The sequence below is a fragment of the Melospiza georgiana genome, chromosome 6 (genome assembly GCF_028018845.1).
Source record: "Melospiza georgiana isolate bMelGeo1 chromosome 6, bMelGeo1.pri, whole genome shotgun sequence".
NCBI lineage: Eukaryota > Metazoa > Chordata > Aves > Passeriformes > Passerellidae > Melospiza > Melospiza georgiana.
In genome coordinates, this window is record NC_080435.1 from 16634685 (window position 1) to 16657022 (window position 22338).

The 22338-nt window shown below is 41.2% G+C and overlaps 1 protein-coding gene across 2 annotated transcripts; it reads right to left on the bottom strand.

The window, feature by feature from the left end:
• Positions 1–484: 484 nt before the first annotated feature.
• Positions 485–22238, bottom strand: GTF2H1 (general transcription factor IIH subunit 1). Of its 2 annotated transcripts, none has more exons than XM_058026219.1 (15): positions 22160–22238; positions 18206–18374; positions 16203–16395; positions 13642–13804; positions 11888–11981; positions 11215–11364; positions 10248–10327; positions 8811–8941; positions 7715–7802; positions 6315–6403; positions 5357–5474; positions 4509–4599; positions 2964–3079; positions 1937–2029; positions 485–1367 (listed from the first exon to the last, which is right to left on the bottom strand). In XM_058026219.1, the coding sequence occupies exons 2-15, from the start codon at positions 18357–18359 to the stop codon at positions 1281–1283; spliced, it is 1647 nt and encodes a 548-aa protein (XP_057882202.1). In that variant the 5' UTR covers positions 18360–18374; positions 22160–22238; the 3' UTR covers positions 485–1280. The 2 variants fall into 2 exon arrangements, with proteins under 2 accessions (XP_057882202.1, XP_057882203.1); XM_058026220.1 differs by lacking the exon at positions 22160–22238 and adding an exon at positions 21299–21455.
• Between the last annotated feature and the right edge of the window lie 100 nt (positions 22239–22338).

Genomic DNA, 22338 nt, shown 5'->3' on the forward strand with positions numbered 1-22338 from the left:
ATACCAAAATGTAGTATTAAGCCATCATGCAGGTTTGGGGAATTTCTTCTGCTGTACTAAACACTGCTGTGCTTGCTTTGAATACATATTGTCAGTCTGATTTGTCTTTGTAGTAGATGCACCTTTAACAGTCACATTTAATCTGAAGTAAAAAAAAGTTCAGTAGCCCATACTGAGCTCTTGTCCAGTCAAAGTGACAAAAAAAATACAAGGTTCTCATTAAACTGCGTATATTCTAGAAAAGGGGGTTACTTTGCATTTAAGTCACATTTAATACAAGTTGGTCTGAAACTGTGAACTGATTCTATTTAGAACAAAGTATGGCACAGATTCCCAAGACCTATGGACACTGTGTAAATAATGCATTTTTCTCTTTGCAATGATTATCAATTCGCCAAAAACAGTATAATAGTCAAAAGGGAAGGGTGAAGGAAAACAGATTTAGGAGAAGAAATAAAAAATGCCTAAGAATTGAAAATAAATGACTTCTTTTGTAAGAAACTTTATTTAACTTCATTTTTAAAAATGCATTCTCTCCTCAGAACAAATGCTGCCATAAAAAAAAAAAAAGATTGCAGTAGCACACACTTGCACTCAAAAGGAAACATGCAAAACTGATGGCTGAAAAATTTTTGCATAAAAATCGAAGACTTCAGGCAAAAGCTTGCCCCTGTGTACCTTTAGGGACCCCAGACCATGAACAGCTTTCAGTGCAATGTCTCTTGCTTCCAATTGGTGGGGAAACATATGGCAGGTGCTTGTCTTCTGACAGCTACACTCTCCCAGATGTTTGAAGCAAAAACAGTCTCAGCTATGTTTTAAAACATCATTGTTAAACTGTTGCAGGAAGTACAAACAAAATTCAAGAAAATGTCAGAATCCAGTGAAGAAAAACTTTTGAGATCTACCCTGTGCCATACACTTCTTAAAAAAAATTAGACAGAAAAACAAATTTTATTAATACACCCTCTTTAAATTTTTTATTTCTGAAAGCAGCTTTTTATGCAAATCAAAAGCAGTTCCTGAGTAACTGCAGTAAACAGTGTCTTTTAAATATATTTGCGCCTCAGCTCTTCCGTTTTGGTTCTTCCTTGTTTTTCTCCCCCGTTTTCAAGTTTAATCTCAGTTCTTTTTCAAAAAATGTGCAAGTTCAGTTAGCATCGTTTCCAGAAGTCCACAGCTTGCAGGTCTTCCTGCAAGAACTCTAAGATCTGCACATACCTAGGCTGTAGTCCTACCCTATTGCAGGCTTTGCTCTCAGACCTGTACAGGATGTGCCCTCACGTCTTCTTCAGCATGCGCCGTGACTGCCACGTGTGGAACTTGTTGTAGGCTGTCTGCAGCATCTCTTCTATATGACTTACCAGCTGAAACAGCAAAAGGGAGAAAGCATTGTCCCAGCTGCTGGAAACACATCCCTCCCCTTCCTGTCAGGTGTATTCTTGCTTTTATTCACTAGGAGTAATCTTGCTAAAATCAGAGAAAGGACCTTGAGGCTCTGTTGTAAAATATCCATAGAGGGAGCAGTGCAGAGAGCTGCTGAGCTGAAAGGGAAGGGGGAAGTGACCCCTCCATTGTGCTCTCTGTTCTGGCATTTAGTCTGTGACCACTTCAGAGCTCTCCTCCCATGCCAGATTTGAAGTTGCTCAAGTTCTATTTCACAGTGCAAGTGAAAAATGAAACATGACTTCCTCTTTCTTTCTATCACTCCTGTAATTTCAGGTTACAGTTCTCGTCAGTTGCTGGCAGCACTCAGCAAACTGGACAGGGAGAGACAACAGCATAACTGTGTACCCAATTTCCCTCTCCCCATATCCTAGTCAATAAAAAAAATAAAATGTCCTAGGATAAGAAGTAACAAACCTATCATCCTCTCATAGTTAAGAATGAAATTATTAATATGCACCCACATAATTAAACAGTACTTTTCCCTTACATTTGTGCTTAAATATTGTCTCCGAATCTTTTCTTGGAATGGGCAGAGCTTTGTAACCTGAAATCTTTCCAAGTTGCTCCTCATTTTCACAACCTGAGAGAGACAGAAACCAGTATTACAATACTGAAGAATTACAGTAAGACAGAAGTTTCATTTCCTTTAACAAACTATTCTCCAACAAAACCTTATAACTAATTCTGGGGCCTATTCGAGTTGTGTAGTTTGAGGAAGGAAAGTTATTCAAATATCTCTAACACTTCTCTGTATTTATTTTTGAGATAGGTGCAGTATGACTGAAAGTGCAGTGTGCCACTGTGATTATTACCTCCTTAATAACAGATATAAGATATTCACAAAATGTGATATATTTTGTTATATAAAATGTGATATCCTTATAAATAGATACAAGATATTCACAAAATATTTTTCTTTTGCAAGCAAAGACTAGATTTTCAGGCCAGATTGTGCAGCAGATATGCATATGTACCTGAATGCAAATTTTAATCTTTGTTATCCATGTGACAGTAACAGAAAAATAGTTACAGTCATAGACCTGGCTGTAGGCAAACATCTGTCCTTGAAGGCAACTTAGTTCTCAAGAGCAGTGTGTGTTCTGGAGGTGACAGTGATTTTGCAATGGATAGAAGAATGAGGGATACTTGCTTGTACTGTGTAACCTCACCGTGGAGGTTATTTCTTGGAGTTGGGGAAGGAAGGCTTTAGTTTTTGTGTTTTAAATGTGAACCCTGCAGCTGCAACTGAGCTGCCCATTCTCTTTGAAACTGGCTAACAGCTACTGTTCCTAAAGGGAGCTAACAGGCAGGCAGGGACAAGGATGATTTCAATTAATAGCACCAGCAGAACTGCTGAGAAAAATAAGGTTTCATGTTATTTTGTGACTTTCAGTTCTAGGGATGAGTAAGTGCTGCACTGATTTGATGCATGTGTCTTAAGTTCCATACTTCAGTAATGCCAGCCACTGTAAACCACATCATAACCAGGGCCATAAGAGGGAGCTCTACCTTACCTTTTCTTCTAGGAATGGCGTGTTAACAGGGAAGCAGGACCAGAAGTGTCGTAGCAGTTCCCCTACTGCCACATACAAGTGTTTTAGTTCAGACTGAATTTCATTTGGCACCATCTCTGCAACAGGAAAAAGGGTTTTTCACATCACTCAAGAATCCTATGAAAAATGAGAACTAAGGCTAACAAAGGAGCTCAGCGATGCACACTTCCACTACAGTCACAGAATGACTGGCTGGGAGGGGACACTGAGGTGCCTCACAGCAATTAGATCAAGACTATCAGCAGCTGTTAGATCAGGTCAGCTGGTATTTATGGCTCTATACTTGGAAGCTTGTGTACTATTTAGGAAGATCCATGCCAGGCAAAGAATGGACACCAAACCTAATCCAGGATTAGAAGCAGTGTATTTGTATTGTTCCAACAGTGTCGCACAGAAGCAGTATATTTGTATTGTTCTAAGAGTGTGGCAGTGCTGCTGCTGGCTTGTCCCAACAGCACAGTGCTAAGAACTCAGTGGTACTTCAACTTTTTCCCTCTATCTTATGTTGGTAATATGGTTACAGCATGTGAAAAATGAAAAATCCAGACAGGAAAAAAGAACTGTGTTACAGAAGAAAGGGTGACAGGGTTCAAGAACAAGAAAGGAGCCACAGTTGTAAAAACTCAAACAAAAAGTACAAGTAGTCACTGAGGATGAGCACAGTGAACTGAACAGTGAATATCAAATTTTAGGATGATGCTATTAAAAGAAAGAAGTGGTGGTCAAGCTCAAAGAAGTGAAGTGTAGCACCCTATATGTCAATCAGGATGGGTAAGAAAGCCTCACCACTGCTTGCTGATTCCTTTTATTTCAGTACCATAAAGAACTCGTAGTTGGTTTTCAGCTGTCTGAATTACTTTCTGCTGCTTTTCAGACCAGGTAACACAAGATAAACTGGGAAACTGTAATAAATCCTGAGAATAGGGATTCATCTGCTGTGAGACTGAAGAAACAGGAACTCAAGCTGGCACTCAATGTGACAATAGGGAAAGGAGTGGTTGAATGGAGGCATGAGGAGGAGAGGCTGTCTGATTGGCTCTTGCAGTCTACAAGGAAGTTGCCTTTTTTTCACAGCAAGCTGTGAATCTTAAATGCAGGCTGCAAAAAACTTGGTTTCAGATTATTATCTAGGCTTTGCTTCCTTAAGAATTTTCAGAGTATGTTATATTCTACAATCCAGAGGAAAAAAAAGCTGAACAAGTAAAACCTCACATCTGTAAGATAATTTGGTATCTATCAGGTGTTTCCTTCATTACTTGCTGTGTAAAATGTTCTCCTGTTCACTTGCCTCAGTGCTGGTGTAGCCCTTACCACCCCCATGGTGAGGCTGGTGGTGGCATGGTGCTTTTCTTTTGTTGCTGCAACCCAGGACTACTCCAGCTACACATTTCCATACTTTCCTTTATCACTGGAACATTTTTTAAGTGAGAGATGCACCAGCAAGCCAGCTAGTGCTGTGCAATGCACCAGGATACAATTAAAGCATTAGACACCCCAAATCCTTACGGTTTATGGCTTGCTGTGTTCCACCCTGCATAAGTGCTCCTCCAGGTGACAGGACTGCAATAGTGCTGGCAGCATCACCACTTGAAAGAACCTGGAGAGAAAGAGTACAAATATTCCAGGTCATTTTTTCTAATAAATTCTTTTAAAAATAAGATTAGTTGAACACCTACATGGAAGTTCAGGTTCTGCTCTTTTCCAGAATTATGTGCTATAGCTTGTTTGCAGTGAAAACTCTAATTAATTGTAGCCTTTTCTCTGCCTAGACCTTGAACAGGCTGTGCACTTACTCTGAAATGACAGAAGTGTACTGTTACTATGCAGAAGTGTAGCAGAATGCTGGCTGCTTTACTCAGGGCCAAACTTGGTTTACAAACAGATAAATTCAGATGCTGGCTGGGGAGACTGGCCACAGGGCTCTGCTGCCCTCCAGGTGCCAGCACAGAGCTTCTGTGCAGCCCACAGCACACTGACAGCCTAAGTGCTGTCATTTAGGAGCAAAAGGCCAGTTCAACTGAAAACCTGCTCACTGTAACCTCCTAGACTTCTCAGGGTGGATGAATACACTGGCATGGGCATGACTGTCCTCCTTTACTATCTTATACCTTTACTGTTTCCTCAAAAGAAAGTAGGAACAGAAGAATATAACTGAGCATCAGCAATGAAAGTTTCTTCTAGTGTAGATTTTAAACTTCACAGCTCAAAACCTTTAAAATAAATCAGTTAACAGAAATTGGAGATTACTGAAGTTTAAATTTTTCATGGTAAACTTCAATTGGCACGAGACATAAAACTGTATAGAAAGTAAGATGCTAAGATCAAGAGGGGCATTTTTAAATATATTTCCATACCTGAGTTAGTTTGGGTACATATGCTTCCATTTCTTGTCTAATACTCTGAAATGAATTAATTATATCCTGACTAGTTGCATATTGCTGTGATTGAATTGGAGTTGGACCATGGTAATACCTGTGAGGTGAGAAAAGGGAAGTGAAGTGTGTTACTAGTAAGAGTAAAGCGAGAAAAAAACTCCTGGACAGTTCTTCTACTGTTTCTAATTTTAGATGCTTTGCAACTGTTACCAGTACTTTATATATTGACAAAGTACAATATATTGCCACAGGGGAAGAGGCTGGGTTAGGCATAGTATAGCAGCATATAACAGCTTCAGTTGTTGAATCTGTGATCATTTTGCCAATGAAAAGCCACCTCTGCCACCAGATTCTGGAAATATCATTAGAATGGAGCAATTCACATAACTTTCAACTGAAGTTAATGTAAATGAAGTTAGGTGCACATTGGAACTGTTCTCTTTCAGGTAGTATTGCTCCTTTTCTGATGTTACATCTATGGTTCTCAAACTCAAAAGTCTAGAAAACAGGAGAACTACCACTAGAAAAATCTTAGACCACTGAGCAGTCCAAACTATCCCAACTGCACATTTATGCCTGGGAGAGGATTTTTTTTTGAATTCTATATATTTTCATATAGGCTTTCACAAAAATTACGTGTTAAGGTCATTCAGGTTGGCTTAGAGACTTAACCCTCTGAAAAGTAAGATGGAATATGGCAGGGGTGTTGGACTAGATGATCTCCAGATGTCCCTTCTTACCCCAACCACTCTGAGAAATGAAACTATAAATTTAAGGGGAAACTGGTTTATGCAAATGCTCATATTAGGTTCCTAAACTCAGCTGTAACACACCTGATTGGCACAGTAGGGACTAAATCAGCTGGTCCTGTGTGGGCTGTGATGAAACCCCTGCTAAACTGGCTCTGCTGAAATAGCTGTGCATTATTTGAACTTACCTATCAGACTTCTTTAAGTTTAGTGCAATAGTTTTAACGCTACTATTCTTTGATAAATCTTCGTATTCAATGGCCTCCTGCAGTTTTACCTAAAATTAGCCAAATAATGACACAAGTTACTAATGAAGGCACAAGTCCATACATCCAGTGCTTTCTTCTGCTGCATCAAGTTTGAGCTGAAGGGTTACTAAAACCTAAAAGAAAACCCAGGTATGGAATTACTCATGCCTACCCTCCAGAGGGAGTGATGCCCAGTGTTGTTCAGGATGGGCCATTTGGAAGTCTTGGCACCATTGCTTTTTCTCCAGATTCTGCAAAAATTAGGCAGTTCCTGCCACTTCCACAACATGTTCCAAAAGGTATAATAGATAATAATTTGTGCTCTCTATTTATGTCCATCTAACTCCAGATTAGCAGAAATACTCATGATTTCATAGCTGGTGCATAGGAGTCTGAGACTAAAAGCACAGTAATTACCCCAAGCTCTCTGGTGACAGCAGAGCTGTGGAGTACTAGTGAGAGGTAACAGCACAGTGACATCAGACTTTGTACAACTAGAAAACTATTTCTGAAGTCTCCTGTTCTTCCACTACTTTCATTCTCCTTTTCATCACATTTCTTCCAGTCTTGCTATATAATTTTCCGCTCAGTAAAACTTACAGCTTTTGAGGAAAGTCAAAGACTACCCCAACACTTGCCAACACATGTATTCTACAAGGTTTTCTCACAATGTAACCAAGTTTGGAGTCTCTGATGTTTTCTGTTTAGGCTGCCAGCTCCAGGAAGAGTATTCAATTCAGTTTTATAGCAATTACAGTACTCTCTTCCACTTTGTGAGCTGCTCTGGTTAATCTAGACCAGGCTGTTGCCCTGTATTTCACTGCACCAGGTGTCAGTACACTCAGTTCAACCTCACTTCAGCTTCTGACTAAGATGAAGGCTGTCATGTGCCAGTTTCATCATCCCCTCTACAAACAACACATTTGACAGGTTAATATTGGTGCTTGAACACCAATATCCTTTTCTGATGGATGTTCTTTAGAAGTTTTCAGGCATTTGAAAGAAAAACAAAAGGAAGGAGGCTGAAAATAGAACTGCAGCAAATGAAAAGAACCAGATTTCTGAGTCCAATCTGAAATATCTTAGAATTTTTTACTTTTATTGGGCACTACTGAGGAGAAAAACAGCATAATACTTCAATGTGTAACTTATTGTGTTTACTAACACAGGTAACAAGGCTTCTTACAGGCTGTCAGGTTGTTATTCTATATACTTCTAAACAAAACTAAAAAAGTTTTACTTCAGATGTGTCATAAACCAAGTAAGGAACTTTCAGCAATTTTTTGAGAGACAGAGCTTCCAGTTCCATTCAGTTAGAATCACATCAGCTATCTTTATACCTTTTTCAGTGGTGGCTGAAAGAAATCTGAATCCCTGGAGTTTCCATCCGTACTGCTGGTCTCACTGTAATGGTCATTTTGTGCTTCTCTTAAAATAGAGAAACAGCATTAAGAAGAATTCACCTCACAGGAAACTTAAGATACAAGCTAGAGACAAAGTAAATACATCTGTTTCAAAAACTTCATATGCATGTTCACATACTTTTTCCCCCTAGTGTCTTAATTTCTAGCAGTTGGTGTAGACAGAAGAAACCAACTCCTCACATTAACCCTGTTTGTCACAGAGGAAATTCCACAGCAGGGGAAGGTGCTGGTCCCTCTCTTCAGAAATAGCAGCATGCCAACAGTGCATGTGGGACACAGCAAAATCATGGCTAAATTAGAAACACTTTGTACACACAGTTATGCAACCAGGTATTAGCAGAGCTCTGGGAGCCCTATTCTGTTGTGCCTTTCTGAACTGAGAAACAAACACACTTTGCCCAAAAGAGATTGCTTAAGGTGTAGAGTACAATTTGTGCAAAACAGAGGAACAATGTGAGGGAGCCCAGCCAAACAGAAGGAAGTGTTAACTAAGATCTCTCACAGTTAAGGTCTGTAGGGTTTGGGTAGAGTAGTAATCCTTGCTGGTTGTCCATAAAGCAGTTGTAGAGCAGGTGACCTGCCAGGTGTTTTTGGTCAGGGGCAGAGTACTGCACCTTAGGAGTTTTTCATCTGATCCATCTATGCCACACTGCAGGAAACCCCAGCAGACCTGCTCCTGGAAGGCAGGAAATAGGAAATCCCTGCACCAGACCTCACCTCCACTACTTCTGCTGCCTTGACTAGGGCTAGACATCTAAGGCAGACTCATTCTTTTCTTTTTAATCTGCTTTATATCATAACTCAGTTAAAAATAGCAGTCATCATTTCAAACAGCTCTGAAAAACTTCTATAAAGAAAAATGAAGCCTAAAGGTATTTTCATTTTTAGAGGAAAATAATTAATTCATAAAAAATTAAAAGAAAAGGTTGTATGAATAACTGAAGATGTGCTTTTGTTTTGGAAATTCCTTAAAATTTACTCCAGAAATCTATTAGACAACACTGAAACTCACTGTTTCCTGAGGCCAGCTGCAAGGACCATGGCACTATGATGATTAAAGCGTTTTATGATGGCAGCATTGCTGCTTTCTCTAGCAGACTTTGAGGCATTTGATGTAGAGGCCACAGAAGCAACACCATAGCCCTGCAAAGAAAACAACATTCATTCCCTCTTGGCTCCCAGAGCAGCAGAACAATTCTGTTTTCCCTGGAGTCAGGAAGCCACCTCCTCTGCATCATCACCATCCAGAATTGTTTTCCTAGTTTTGCCCCACCATCTCCTTATGTACTTTGAAAAATCTCCAGGGACTATTGTATTCTGCTAACACTTGGCAATTTAGAGGTGTCAGAGAGAAGATAACAGGTCTTATATTGGTAATTTTATGAGACCATGATATAAGTAAAAACTGAACTAGCTTAAAAAAATTAAGGACAACCTGTGCAAAACAGGCATTGATGGTAAGGAAAAGACAGCAATTGTTTTACTGACTGATTTTTAACATCTAATGGCACACCAGCAGCCTACAGGCTAAAATATACCTGTCAGGAGGATGTGATACCACTGGAAAATTCAAAAAACTTCAAGCCTTAAAATGCTGGCAGAGGTCCCCACTTGCCAGGTGGCACTTTACCCCATAGGCAGTTTCATGCTTGCTGTTAATCAGCCTCAAAAGCAAATCAGGGCAGTTTGCAGAGCACTTATAACACATCTATCCTAAACTCATGGTCCACTTTCAGGCTGCTAGCTTTGAACAACTCCCACAAAAAGAAAATGAAAAAAGAAAATACAAAAAAAATACTACTAAAAAAACTTAAAAATGCAGCTTCATTATTAACTACAACTCAATGGTTTCAGTTACATCAAGTGCAGAAAAGCACATCTCTGTTACTTCACATTATGGTACACCATTGATATGAATTGTTTTAACTTGTTCTTGGAGGCAGTTAATATTCAAGTTAGTTTTAATTTTAGCAAAAAAAGGTATTTGAAGCTAAACAAAGAACGCTGCATAAAGTGTCATTCAGTTAGGCTGAATCAAGTAGCAGTGTTCAAAGTAAGAAAAAATCAAAGACTTTTTCCTGGTTTGTGCTACTTTTCTGTACATTGTCACAGACTCTTAAAAGTAGGAAAAAACCAGAGTTCTCTTTAGACTAAAAAGCCAAATGAAAGAGCAATTCTTTAAAGAAGGGAAGTCCTGTATTTACACCCTGCACACCAAGGCAGATGTGACCACACAGGTCCATGGGCACAGTCTCCATTTCCCTTCACACACACAACAGCAGCAATGTTGAGTACCCAACCACTGCAACTGCCTAGTAAGGAATTGCTTTTAGAATTAGCATCTGTAGTGGTTTTAAAAGAAATAGCCACTTAAATGTAACTAAGGAAGGGCTATGGTTTTCTTTTGGATTTTTTGTTTGTTTTCTGTTTTGTTTCCCCAGGTACTTACTTCATCTAATGTTTTATCTTCCAAAGCTGTTAAATCTATCAGAGGGTTTTTCACTCCTTGAGACACCATTGCTTTTAACCCTGTGTGAAACAAAAAACCATGAAAAACTGTATCTAAACAAATAGCATAACTATGGGATCATTAGGTTATATTTAATCTTTAAAAGAAGACAGATGTTCTGCACAGGCCCAAATAACACTGGGACTAAAACTTTAAACCCTTTTTAAAGTTCCATTTAAAATAAGCAATAAATGTGGGAAGTTACTCCAAAACATCTTCCTACTAATTAGCCCAGTATTCACCAACTTCTACACATCAGTGAACACTGATTAAAAAAATAAATTGAGATGCAGTTATAGTAGTGGGATCTGGGAAGCCAAAATTGCATTTCTTCTAACTTTGGCACTGTTCTGCTGCCCTGCCTGGGCAGTATGACAGTTTATATCTGGTGATAGCTTTGACTTTTGAAGGGCTTTGCATTCCTAATAGCAAGCTTTCAATACATATTATGGAATGGTGGTAAGTGATTCTAACTCTCCACATTTTGGTATCATCACAAACCTATCTCAAAAGTTCATAAAAAACTTGAGTTAGATAATGTGTTATTATTTCAGATTAAAAAGACTGACAAAGAAGGATGACAACTCCTCTGAAAAATCTGGGCAAATAGGAATCTCATTTACTAAAACCCCATCTATAACAAAAGCTGTACCTGTTGTAAATTGTGCACATACTACAAAACAAAACCTATTATATACACAGAATTATCCCATAGTAACTGATGGCACATAATCAATCTACCAGGATGGCATGCTATGGAATTTGCAGTAAAGCTTACATCTAGTGCTACCACTTTCCAAAGGTAATTTGTTCCAAGAAATGCTCTCACTATGAAACATGCTCAGAATGGCAAAGTTGTAGCTAACTTGCCATGACCATCTGTAGTTTTCAGAGACAACCAGCTTACCTTTCTCATCCAGTTTGGCACATTCTGCAAAGAGGTCTTTTGAGCCTGTATTGAGCCTGTCCCGATGAAAATAATGAGACTGAAAAAATCGTGTCCAGAATTCCCTCTCAGTCATGTTATGTGGAACATTCTCTGCATATTTCATTTTTACTGTGAACAAAACCCAGAACAATTACAAACTGTTTCACAAATCTTAACATGGTATTTTAGATCACCATTTCCTTGATGGCTTCCTTGCTTTCTGGCTGCTTCCATTCACTCCCATTAAATGCAAGGGACTGCAGTAGTTAAGCATGAGTGAACAGGTACTTATGCCTTTAAAGCTTTGATAAGTACAGGTAACAGTGGCCTGAACACTCCTGAATTGCCCTCACACTAGGGGCCAAAATGAATCAGTGTCAGTGTTCATTACAGTGGATGGGAAATGATGGAAAACAGGTTATTTTCTTCCTGAAGGTGATTTCATGAAAAATAACAATTAATTGGAACACTGAGTAGGAGACTGTCATGGAAATCAAACATTTACTCACAATTTAAAAAACAAAAACTCAACACAAGTTAGAATGTTTTCATTTAATAAAATCTCAGATGAACATTTTAGTCTTTCTACAGTAAGGCAGTAAAAAGACCAGTCTTAAATGGATGTGTTTGGTATGTAAAACTCTGCTCTTACCTGCAGGGTATGTCCGAAATATGGATTCGATAATATCCGAAGTCAGGTTGTACCTCAGCCCATTGCAGCCGTCTGTCTGAGGCCGTACGTCAGCCTGAGAAAAAGCACACAGGGAAAAAACAGTCATGTCTGCAGCTTTCTCTAACTGGAGAAGGAAAAGAACTGCAATCTTGCAAGCAAAGTCTGCTGCAGGTAAAAAAAATCTTCTTCCACCAGTAATCCATAGCATATTTCATCGTATGTAGGTATTTTAGAATGAGCAATAAACAAGCAAACATGAATTACTTTCTTATACTTGCCATTTAAGGGATGATTGAACAAGCAGACTGCAAACTTTAGAAAGCAAAGAGCACTCCATTGGTCAAAACAAGGTATGCTTAATTAATTCATGCTTATCCTTGTGTCAAAGTTAAAATAAGTAAGCATACTGTATATGCCTCATGTTTTATTGTTCACTCAACAATTCAGCTAGTGAATGATCAGTGGCTATAATGAAGTGACAAAAAAGGATTTATGGCTCTTACACCTTATTCCCTTATAATATAAGTATACACAGTTGTGTACTAAAAACATCTTAGTGTAACTGATAAGTAACACTGAATTTAAAGCCTGAGGATTAGCCTTAGTCAGAACTTTGATCTCAGTGATCTCTTTAGGAAGCTCTGGAGGAGGAGTGCTCTGTCCAGTGCTCAGAAACAGGAAAAGTACATGATTGCACAGCCTGCTGCCTTTTCCTCCTTTTCCTGTGTACCTCAAGCCTAGCTTTTGTACCATCATCTTCATAGGCTAACATATTCTGAGCAGAGTCAGTCAGATTCAACTTGAATTGGGACACACAAATATCTAAGATATCTTCTTCACAAATGCAGAGAACACAAACATAACCAGGTGGTTTAAGAACGTTTTAGTTTTCAAGGTTTGGTGACTTTACCTTTCATTGTGGGTTTTCTTTTTTCAACATTAAGGTGTAATAATAATGGGAAACAGGAAATCAGAGCAATCAAATTTGTCTGGCAACTGATTTTGGTATTTCCACGGGGAAAAAAAAATCAAATGGTTGTACAGCAGCTAAATTAAACCAATTCCTACCTCCTCTTTCCCTCCCAAATCCACTGTGAGCACAGTCATTACAAAGGTGGAAGTGGGATTCCATCTAAAGAGTCCTGTGAGTTTTGTTGCAGAAGCAGAAACATATCTCTGTGTGAGCAATCTAATGTTGTACCTAGATTACTTTTTGACTGCACTGAATTTACTCAAGCACAATTTCGACAAAGGGGTAAAATAACTGAAAGTTAGACAAAGAAAGACAGAAAATGAACTTCCAGACACATAAGTTGTTCTTCAAGTCGCTGAAAGCACATACTGGTTTAAAAAACTGAGGAGGGAATAAAACCCCTATGTGGAAAGGTTCATTTATGCATGTCAATGCTGCCACAGATATGCTCTTTAATTTGAGCTCATACATTTTAATCTAGTGACCATATATTCACATCACTCCTGTTTTACAGAAGACAGAGCAGCAGTACAAACATCATCTCCCTATTGGCAATTTGAAGTTCAAATAGCGCATCTTAAACTGACAAAATGTTGAGGTTGCAGATTAGAAGGAAACCTTTTTTTTCCCCCTCCTTTACACTTGGAAAAGCAGAGAGATGTTGAGGAACCAGGAAAGTTCATGTATATCGGAATAAAGTGCATGAGCAGAACCCCAATTTGTTTGCTCTAAAATCCTATAAGTTAAAGGTTCAACATACCAGGAATGCTGCAGAGATGCCCACATCTTGTTTATTAGGTGCTGCAGAATTATCCCCTGCATTCAGGCTTAAACGGTTGGCCCAGAATTCTTCAGCACTGATTACTTGGCTCACAACAAGGTCTTTATAGAGCTGAAACAAAACAGGATCTTCTTGCAGCATTCTGGTAAAAGAATGTATTGAATAGAATTGAAACACTGCAGAATAAATCACTAGTATTTCCACAACTAACACAAGTTCACAAAAGGAACAGAAACCAACTTTTCTTTCAAAATGCTGTGCATTTCTTAACAAGACTGTGTAAACAACCAATGTCAATAGCACTGCTTGTCTGAAAAGACTTAAGAAATGGATGTTAACACTGAAAGTTAGAAAACAGTAATGCCTAAGAAAAACTTATTGTGGGATTCATGTCTTGTCCTAAAATGTTTTGTGATGCTTTTGTGTCTTTGCACACCAGGACTGGAATCTTCTGAACTGTAAAAGCACAATGAATATTCTTGCTGTTCCATAACAGAAATATGATGAGGGAGGAAAAAAGGAGATCTGAGTGCTGTCCAATTCTTGGTTTAAGATCTTAAAATTCAGTAGCTACAGAGCTCTATTCTAGTGCAAGAGTACAGATCACAAAATATGTATGGGATAAGATCTCTTAAAACACACTACTCCAATGGTTGTTCATTTCTGTTTCTGTGGTAGCAGTAGGATCTTCATCCTTTAATCAGATAATCAGACACAGCACAAGTATGAGACATGTTCCGTGTCACTACTTCCACCAGGGAGCATTGTTTACAAAATTTATCATCCACATATCAGGTATCACTATCCAAAATGCAAAGACTGTGCATCTGAATCTTCACTCATGCTTAAGCAGCTGTTTTTACAGCTGTGTACCTTATCAGAAACCCACTGGGCTATTTTCAGGGAAGCATGCATGTGTGTTCACAATCTGCCAATAACCCACCAGTCTTTAGCTTGTACCTCAGGGTCCTGATCAATTGCAAACAATGAAAAAAACCAGGAGTCTTATGGATACATGGTCTAGGGATGAACATGGGTAAACTGCAATCTGAACAGAATGAAAGCCTTTAGCTGCTCTAAGGATGAAGTAGGATGAGGTGGAAGTGAAAGCTTTGTGATAGGATTATTATGTTTTAACCAGCAGGGTTTCTCCAGTTTTTCTTATTGTCACAAGTATGGATTAGTGGCAATTCTTACAAATTAGTGCAGCTGAAAGCAGTCTGTTATTCTTGTTATTTCATTAAAGCTTGGAATTTTGGTACATACTCAACTCCCACATATCAACAAATGAAGGAAGTGCCATGGAGGAGGAAGGACTCTGGATGTTGTACCCTCCCACAACAGGCTGGATCTTTTCTGCCTGATCAGTTGCAATTAAGCTAATGAAGCCCCATCAGCAGACTTGGGCTTCTAATCAAGAGAAGAAACTATGGCTGAGTAGGTGCAGGGATTCTGGCTTTTCTGTAACTAGAAAAGCTGCTGATACTTCATGGTGTGATGCTGTAAATCTCCATTTAAGGAGGCAAAGATTCAGAGCTAAGACTGCCCGTGTTCTCAGCACCAATACTGTCAGAAAAAAGGCACATAGCATAAAGAAACGAGTATGGGAACAGTGCCAATGCAGGCTGCACTGCTGCAGACCCTAGTGGTTGCTGCAGTACTGGAACCAGTTAATCCTGGTTGTGTCACAGCTCCAGCACAAGGGCTCTTGCTCTTCTGCTGGGAAATCTCCTTGTAAAGATCCAGTCTGTCCCATGAGGCAACGCTCTCATGTTTTGAAAAATCTACGTTCAGAGCTACAAGAGTCTTTGGAAATGGAAGCCATAGACACAAGATTCACAGCAGACACTAAAATGAAGTGAAATTTGTCAGGGGAGATGCAGACAAGAAAGCTCTGTGGCCACAGGAATTGGATTAACAAACATGTTAAAGGAACGGAAATGTATCTCAAGAGCCCATATGGGAAAAGGACTTAGGTCCTCAACATCTTCTCAATTTCTTAGAGTAAACATCCTGTATGCCAAATAACAAACTGCAGCCTCTCAAGTGAGATGCATGAAAATACCTAAAAATTTAGTAGTCTATAAAACATCAGGAAAGATGGGGCAAATGGGGCTTTATGGGGAGGAAAAAAAAAAATCACCAGGCTCCACAAAATTTCTGGAAAAGGAAAAAAGAATCTTTCAAGCAGCTTTTCTAACTGATACATATATATTTAAGAAGACTAAAGAGACAGGCTGCCAGTTGGGTGCTCTCCTCTCATAGCTATGGATAAGAAAGACCGGGTGGCAGCCAGACTGGCTGCCTTGACACCTCAAGAACGTGTCACTAAGCACACAAGTGTAGTCTCAACATGTGACAGTTATGCAAGTCTCAAGGAACTGCCTTGAAATTGAAAGCAGGGAGATTTTTACTAGGGAAACAAATGCTGTATCATTCATGATGTTGAAATAACAGCACATGTTAACAGAAATACACAACAGTTAGCTAACAGATAGAAGAAAAAAACCCAGCAGACTTTTAGGATGTTATCCCTTTACCTGTTCTTCTCCTCAAGTTCTTTATTAGCTTTCCTTTTGAACTTGGGCAAGAGCTGTTGTAGAAGATCCTTGACCGCATCTCGCTCCTTCACTGCTGTGCTTTCATTGGAGAAGTGGAAGTTGGTTGTGTCCCCTGCATGCAATACCAGCTGCAGCTGAATTTTAGCTTTACCTTCTGGACTGATTTTCTGGCCTAGATTGCAGAGACACAGACAGTAAGCTTATACAAGAAACTGTCTTCCCTAGAGTATTTGCTTATAAGCAGTTATTCTCATCATCCAATTAAATACCATTACCCTGCATGTGAATTGCAGCTGTGAAAATGGAACAGTCAGTCTTCCCCTTGAATTAGATTGAATCCTGCACCTTGTTCACTCTAAAATACAAGACACAGACAGTAGCAGCCTGTTGCTTAATACCCTTCAGCTCTTGAACAGGAGTCCTGATTCATCTTTGTATTCCCCACAGGATCCATTAGAAAACTGCTGCAAACGAGGCTGTCATCACCTGGACACTTTAACCTGGAAGCAATCCAGGCTGCTGCTGAAAGGTGACCTCATTCCCCCTTTCCACTTCTTCCTGCTGCATTTCTTGTGTGATGGCTAGTGTTTGTGCAGCAAGCTGAAGCAAGGAACTGATCCACTGAAAAGCACCCCCTCTTGTTTTTGCAGCTGGCCCAGCTCCTGCAGAAGGACAGTGGTAGGAAAGCAGAGGTAGGGTGGGTAGGAGCACATCTGGATCCCAGTTTCCAGTGGTGAGCTAAGTGCAGTTAGCCACTAATGCTCCCCAAATTCATCACCAATGCCTCCAAGGTACTACTACATCCTCATGAGTCATAAGAAGAATCTAATTCCTGCTTCCATCCTCATAACCAGAGGGAGCAGAGGCTGGGACACCTATGCTTATGGACTGTTGTGCTATAGTGACTTTAGTGAAGCACTGCAAATGGCACTAACCTAACTTTTAATAGCAGCCTTTTCTCTAAAGCAAGTGGGAGACAGGAACCAGATATCAACACTAAATCACCTTCTCTATTACAAATTTACAAAAACATCTCATCCTTTTTTTATTTCAGATGACAAAAAGCACATCTTTCATCTAAGTTAAAAATACTTCAATGCCTATACATGTGCATATTTAAAATATAAGGTGCTAAAGTGTGAGTTAATAGCTAAATAAAACCTTCACAAAGTTGATTATTACAGATGAATAGGGCTTTTAAACTTCTCATCACTTTCATATTTAAGAAAATATCATCTTAGTTCTGATTCATCACACACTTTCAATCATGCTGCAGTACCTGTATGAGACTTTAAACAGCAATAATCACTAAACCATTACAAAGTGACACATACAACTCACTTTTTATTCCTACTTTGGCATTAAAGCACGTGATATATAAGCACTAATTGGAGCCAGAAAGGCAGCATGCTATAAACATCTACTGTTTAGTTTTGACTTGCAAGTACTCTGCTGTTGCAACAGTAAATGCTTATTCAGAATGTTAGCAGCTAGGCCAAACTACAGAAGCTGACACTTCTGAAGCTATGGTCTGTTGGATGAAAATAAAACTGAGTTCATTTTATATGAAAATCGAAACAGCTTTAGATACTGAGTTAAACAGATGACATGCCAGATAGTTTCTGTGTTAGACTGAAAATCCTATATGCTTCCTTGATCCTCCTCCCACCCTTCCCTCTACAACCATATGGCATGGATTATTTTTCTGTTCAATTTATTGCAGAAGTTTATCAAAGTTAATAGTAAATGCAGCAGATGTAAGTTAAACATCTGAAGACTGCAGAAGTTCTGTGGTAGCATCCTTAAGCTGGTGATACTTTACCAGTCCTGATCTCTGCTGCTACGGAGTAGCCTGGCCAGAGCTCCAGAGCCCTGCAACCCTCCTGAGGGAGCAGCACCCAGCATGCATGGCAGGTGGGCTCTGTGTGGTATTGAGGTCTCTGTGGCACTCGTGCTGAGTGCAGCAGGCAGTGCTCACTCACATTTGATGTCTGCATACATGTGGCTGACGGTGAAGCGGTCCTTGCCCTCGGGAGCCCAGGCAATGCGTTCGGCCATCAGGTACAGGGCCCCATCCTGCTTCTTCTGACGCACCTTCTTCACTATCAGCAGCACTTCTTCCGACGATGTTGCCATTGTGGCTACAATGAGCTGTTAACAATATACAGTTGAGCTGATTAGCTGTGCTGTAACTCTTTCACTACTCCTGTCTATATTAAAGTATTATTTGTTCACGCCTATATCATTTTGGGAGTGTTTCAGATAAATGTGCTCCCCTCTTTCAGTGCAATCAGCAAATTTATTTAAACAAAATACTCCCACCTAACTAAAGAATTCATCTAATTATATTGCTGATATTGCTTTTGATGCACTAAAAGACCCACAAATCTTACATTTAAGCTGATAACTAAATTTTCCTGTTTTACTGTCCTTTCATTGGTTTTTCTAGTTCAGAAGAATACTGAAGCTGAGCAATGACGAATTCCAAATCTTCTCTAGTACTGGCAGCAATTCCCTTCTTCAGCGGGAATGGCAGATGCTAAGTCATTTCAGAAAAGGGAAGGATACAAGGTATGTGAAAAACCATGGATTTTTCAGTTCACTGTGCTAAAGATAAGGTAGCCCAGTAAGACTCAGGTGTTCTTATCGTGGTGGCTTTTGCCCGTGGCTTGAACAATGTTTTGTACACTTGACTGCAGCTGGCCAGTCCCTCTCCTCCAAAGTCTGTGGAACCAATGTTACATGTACTACAGCACAATCATAATTCTGTCAGCAGTCTCAAAACAACAAGACTTTGGATTCTTGCTGCATTTTTCTCCCCAGCAGTCACTGTCATTCCTCTCCCCAGGTTCACCCTACAGCCTTAAATTCAAGAGATAAAAGATCTGATGAGTATTACTATACTCTGGCAAACAAAGCTTGGCACACTTATCAAAAGTGTACATCTTTTTTTGATAAGTGTTGGTACACTTATCAAAAATGTACATCTTTGCTGAAAATGTTTAATATGCCCAGTTGCTGTATTTTGTGTATCATAAATTTTGTGTATCATAAACTTTACTACTGACGTGCAAAATAATATTTTTCCAATGCTAACGTGGATGTTGCATGTGCTTCAGAATACCTATAATATTGATGGGATGCACACTGAAGTTCAGATTATAACCTGCATCAGCTATCACACTACTAGTAGGTATCACAAAATGGTACTTCTAACCATTTAAATTCACATACTTTTTTCTTAAAAAAACGAACAAAACACCAACCAGCAGCAAGACAAGACATTTTATTCTGACAGTTTGGACAGTAGCAGAGCATTCTCTTCTACAGAAGTCTTTCAAGCTCCTGTGCAATGAGTTAAGTAACACACTAGATGGAAAGACATAATGGCAAAAGGGCTCTGCACTTACACTTCACTCCTTCACCATTCCAGCCATCCAAGGCTTTGCTAAAGAGTTCAGTCATGCTGAGCTGAATGTGGGGTTTCACATCAGCACCACTGCAGCAGTCACTAGAACACACTGTGCCACATTCAGAGCATCCTTGGTAATACTTCTTTCTCAAAGAAAACTGCATGGCATGATTTCAGGACTGTTCCCTAGCATAATCCATTACAGTCTCCCAGCAGCACTATTCCCTTTCAGTGCTATTCACACAACCGTTTTATGTAGTTTCCTGTTGTGGGTCTGCAGTCTCATCAGCACCTTATCCTTACTGGAAAAAGGCAGCTGGCCACAGACTCTCAGAGACTGGGAACCTCACCATGTGCAAGACCAGGGATTTGGTGGTTTTCTCCCTTTGTTACTTTATAGTCCTTTTAAGGTCATTATTAACCAACGCGATGGAGGCAAAGCCACGGAACACAAAGGAATTCAACCTGTACAGAACAGCAAGAAAAAGGAAAGCATTCCCACAGTCAGGCTCATTTTGATGCCAGCTGCTCTGCTTTTCTATCATGCCATTTCACCTACCTACACCCAGTCTTTCAACTACAGAAGCAAAGAATCAGCAGCTACCAAGTTCTCCTTCAGAGCCCTTCTAGTACCCTGCAATGTGCAATCTGTGAGAGCACAATTATCCCACAAGTGGCTCATTCCACCTTCTGGGAGGGCGAGCACATGGCTCATGCTGTTCTTCTTTCTGTCACTGCTGTACTTCCTTTTTCCTGCAGTAATTTACAGTGGCAGTGGGATGATACAACTCACAAGCACAGTAAGCATTACCCAAAATGGAGAAAACCCTGAGCTGTCTTTTGAACAGTACATCAGAAAGAATACAAAAAAATGTTAATAATAGGGGTTTAGGAAGGTTACCGCCTGTCACTAATGGAAACAAAATGGCTTCGTGTTACAAGAAGTACAGGAAAAATTCTAAAATAGGAACCTTGCTTCAAGATTTCATTCCCTGTCTCCTACAGGGAAGGCTACATCCCTGCTAAGCAAAGCACACACACTCAGCTTTTTTTTTTTTTTTTTTTTTTTTGGGTATGTAAGGCTTACTATGCAGCAGAGAGCCATCAATGATGTACTTGTTCCTGTCCAAATCTCATAACCTCTACATTTAACATCTGAAGCTTCCAGGAATCAGTACTATGGATGATGACACTCCTGCTGTGCAGGGCAAGAACTGCCACATGCACACAGACAAACGCTGTTATTTTGTGGCTTTAAGTGATAATTTTAACCTGCTACAGCATTAGCGTTCTTCAGCGGCTGGTTCAAGTATGAATAGGAAGGTCAGACAATTTATTTTAGATCCCCCAGCAACAGAGCTTGGTCAACATTTCTAAAAGCACTCGGATCAACTAGAAGCCCTAACAATGAAGTACAACTTGTCATCAGGCCTGTCTTGGGGCTGTTAATTTCAGCTGCAGTGTACAATAGGCAAGGTCCATCAGAAAGCTTCAGTGTTGGCATAGACCAAAAGAAATGTTCTGTGTGCTTATCCACTTACAAGCCCTCCCCTCGCAGCTCTGTGGGAGCAAAGAGCTTCTGGAAATACCATCAAATTCCAACAGCTATCTTTCCTCCATTGAAGGGAATCTTCCTAACCACTCTTATTTTAAGATACAGTACCTCTCATCTCTTTTACAACACCTGCTCTGAACGCTCTCCGTTACCAGCACTTTACTCCAGTCTCTTTCCATATGGTTATGTCGAGTTCTGAGCAGAAATAAAGGAAACGTTTGCACGTTTTAATAATCCTGACTTGGCCAGGGTGGGGAGGGGCTGGCAGGCAAGCTCTGACAGATCAATGCAGGCCTTTCTGCTGCTGGGCTTCCGCTCCCCGCAGGCAAGAGCAGAATCACGGAATATCTGTGCCAATGGCCCAGCCTGACCCGCAGCGGCACGGGGACGCTGCCAGCTCCGCGCGGGTGGCGGGGATCTGTCAGCGGGATGGAGAGGTGGCAGCAGTGCCGCTTGTCCCGGCACACCGGGGGGATGCACGGTGCTGAGGGGCCAGCCCGGCCTCCCCCGATCCGCATCACCCACGCTACGGGAGGGATGTCACCCTGCCACGAGACCGGCCCGAGGACACCGCACGGTGCCGGTGGGGAAGGCGCTGCCACGGCACCTCTTTGTCTGCCGGCCGCAGCACCGAGCCGAGCGCGGGGCCAAGCCCGGTGCCCCGGCAGCGGTGCCGCCGGCGCAGCGCTGCCGCCTCCCCGCCACCGCCCGCGGCCCCGGGGAGCGCAGATCGGCGGTGCCGCCGCCCCTTTCGTCCCTTCCCTCACCGCAGCTCCGGCCCGGCCACCGTCACATGTCCGCCGGGCAGGAAGGAAGCGCGGGAGGCCAAAGGCCGCCGCGGCACCATCGCGACGCGGTCCCGCCGCCCCCGGGGACGGATCGCCGGAGCAACGCGGCCGTGAGGCGGATCGGGCCCCGCGGCCTGCCCGGCGCTGCCGTTCCCCCGCGCCCCGCGCCGGCGGCTCTTACCGTGCGGGCTGCGCCGGGAGCTGCTCCGAGTGCGAGCGGCGCTACGGGGGTCGGGCCGCGGCCGCCGCCGGGGCCATGGGGCGGGCGGGGCGGGCACGTGACCGGAACGGGCCGCGGGGCGCCGGGGGTGGGGCCCGCACCACGTGACAGGGGAGCGGCTCCGAAGCCGCGCGTCCCCG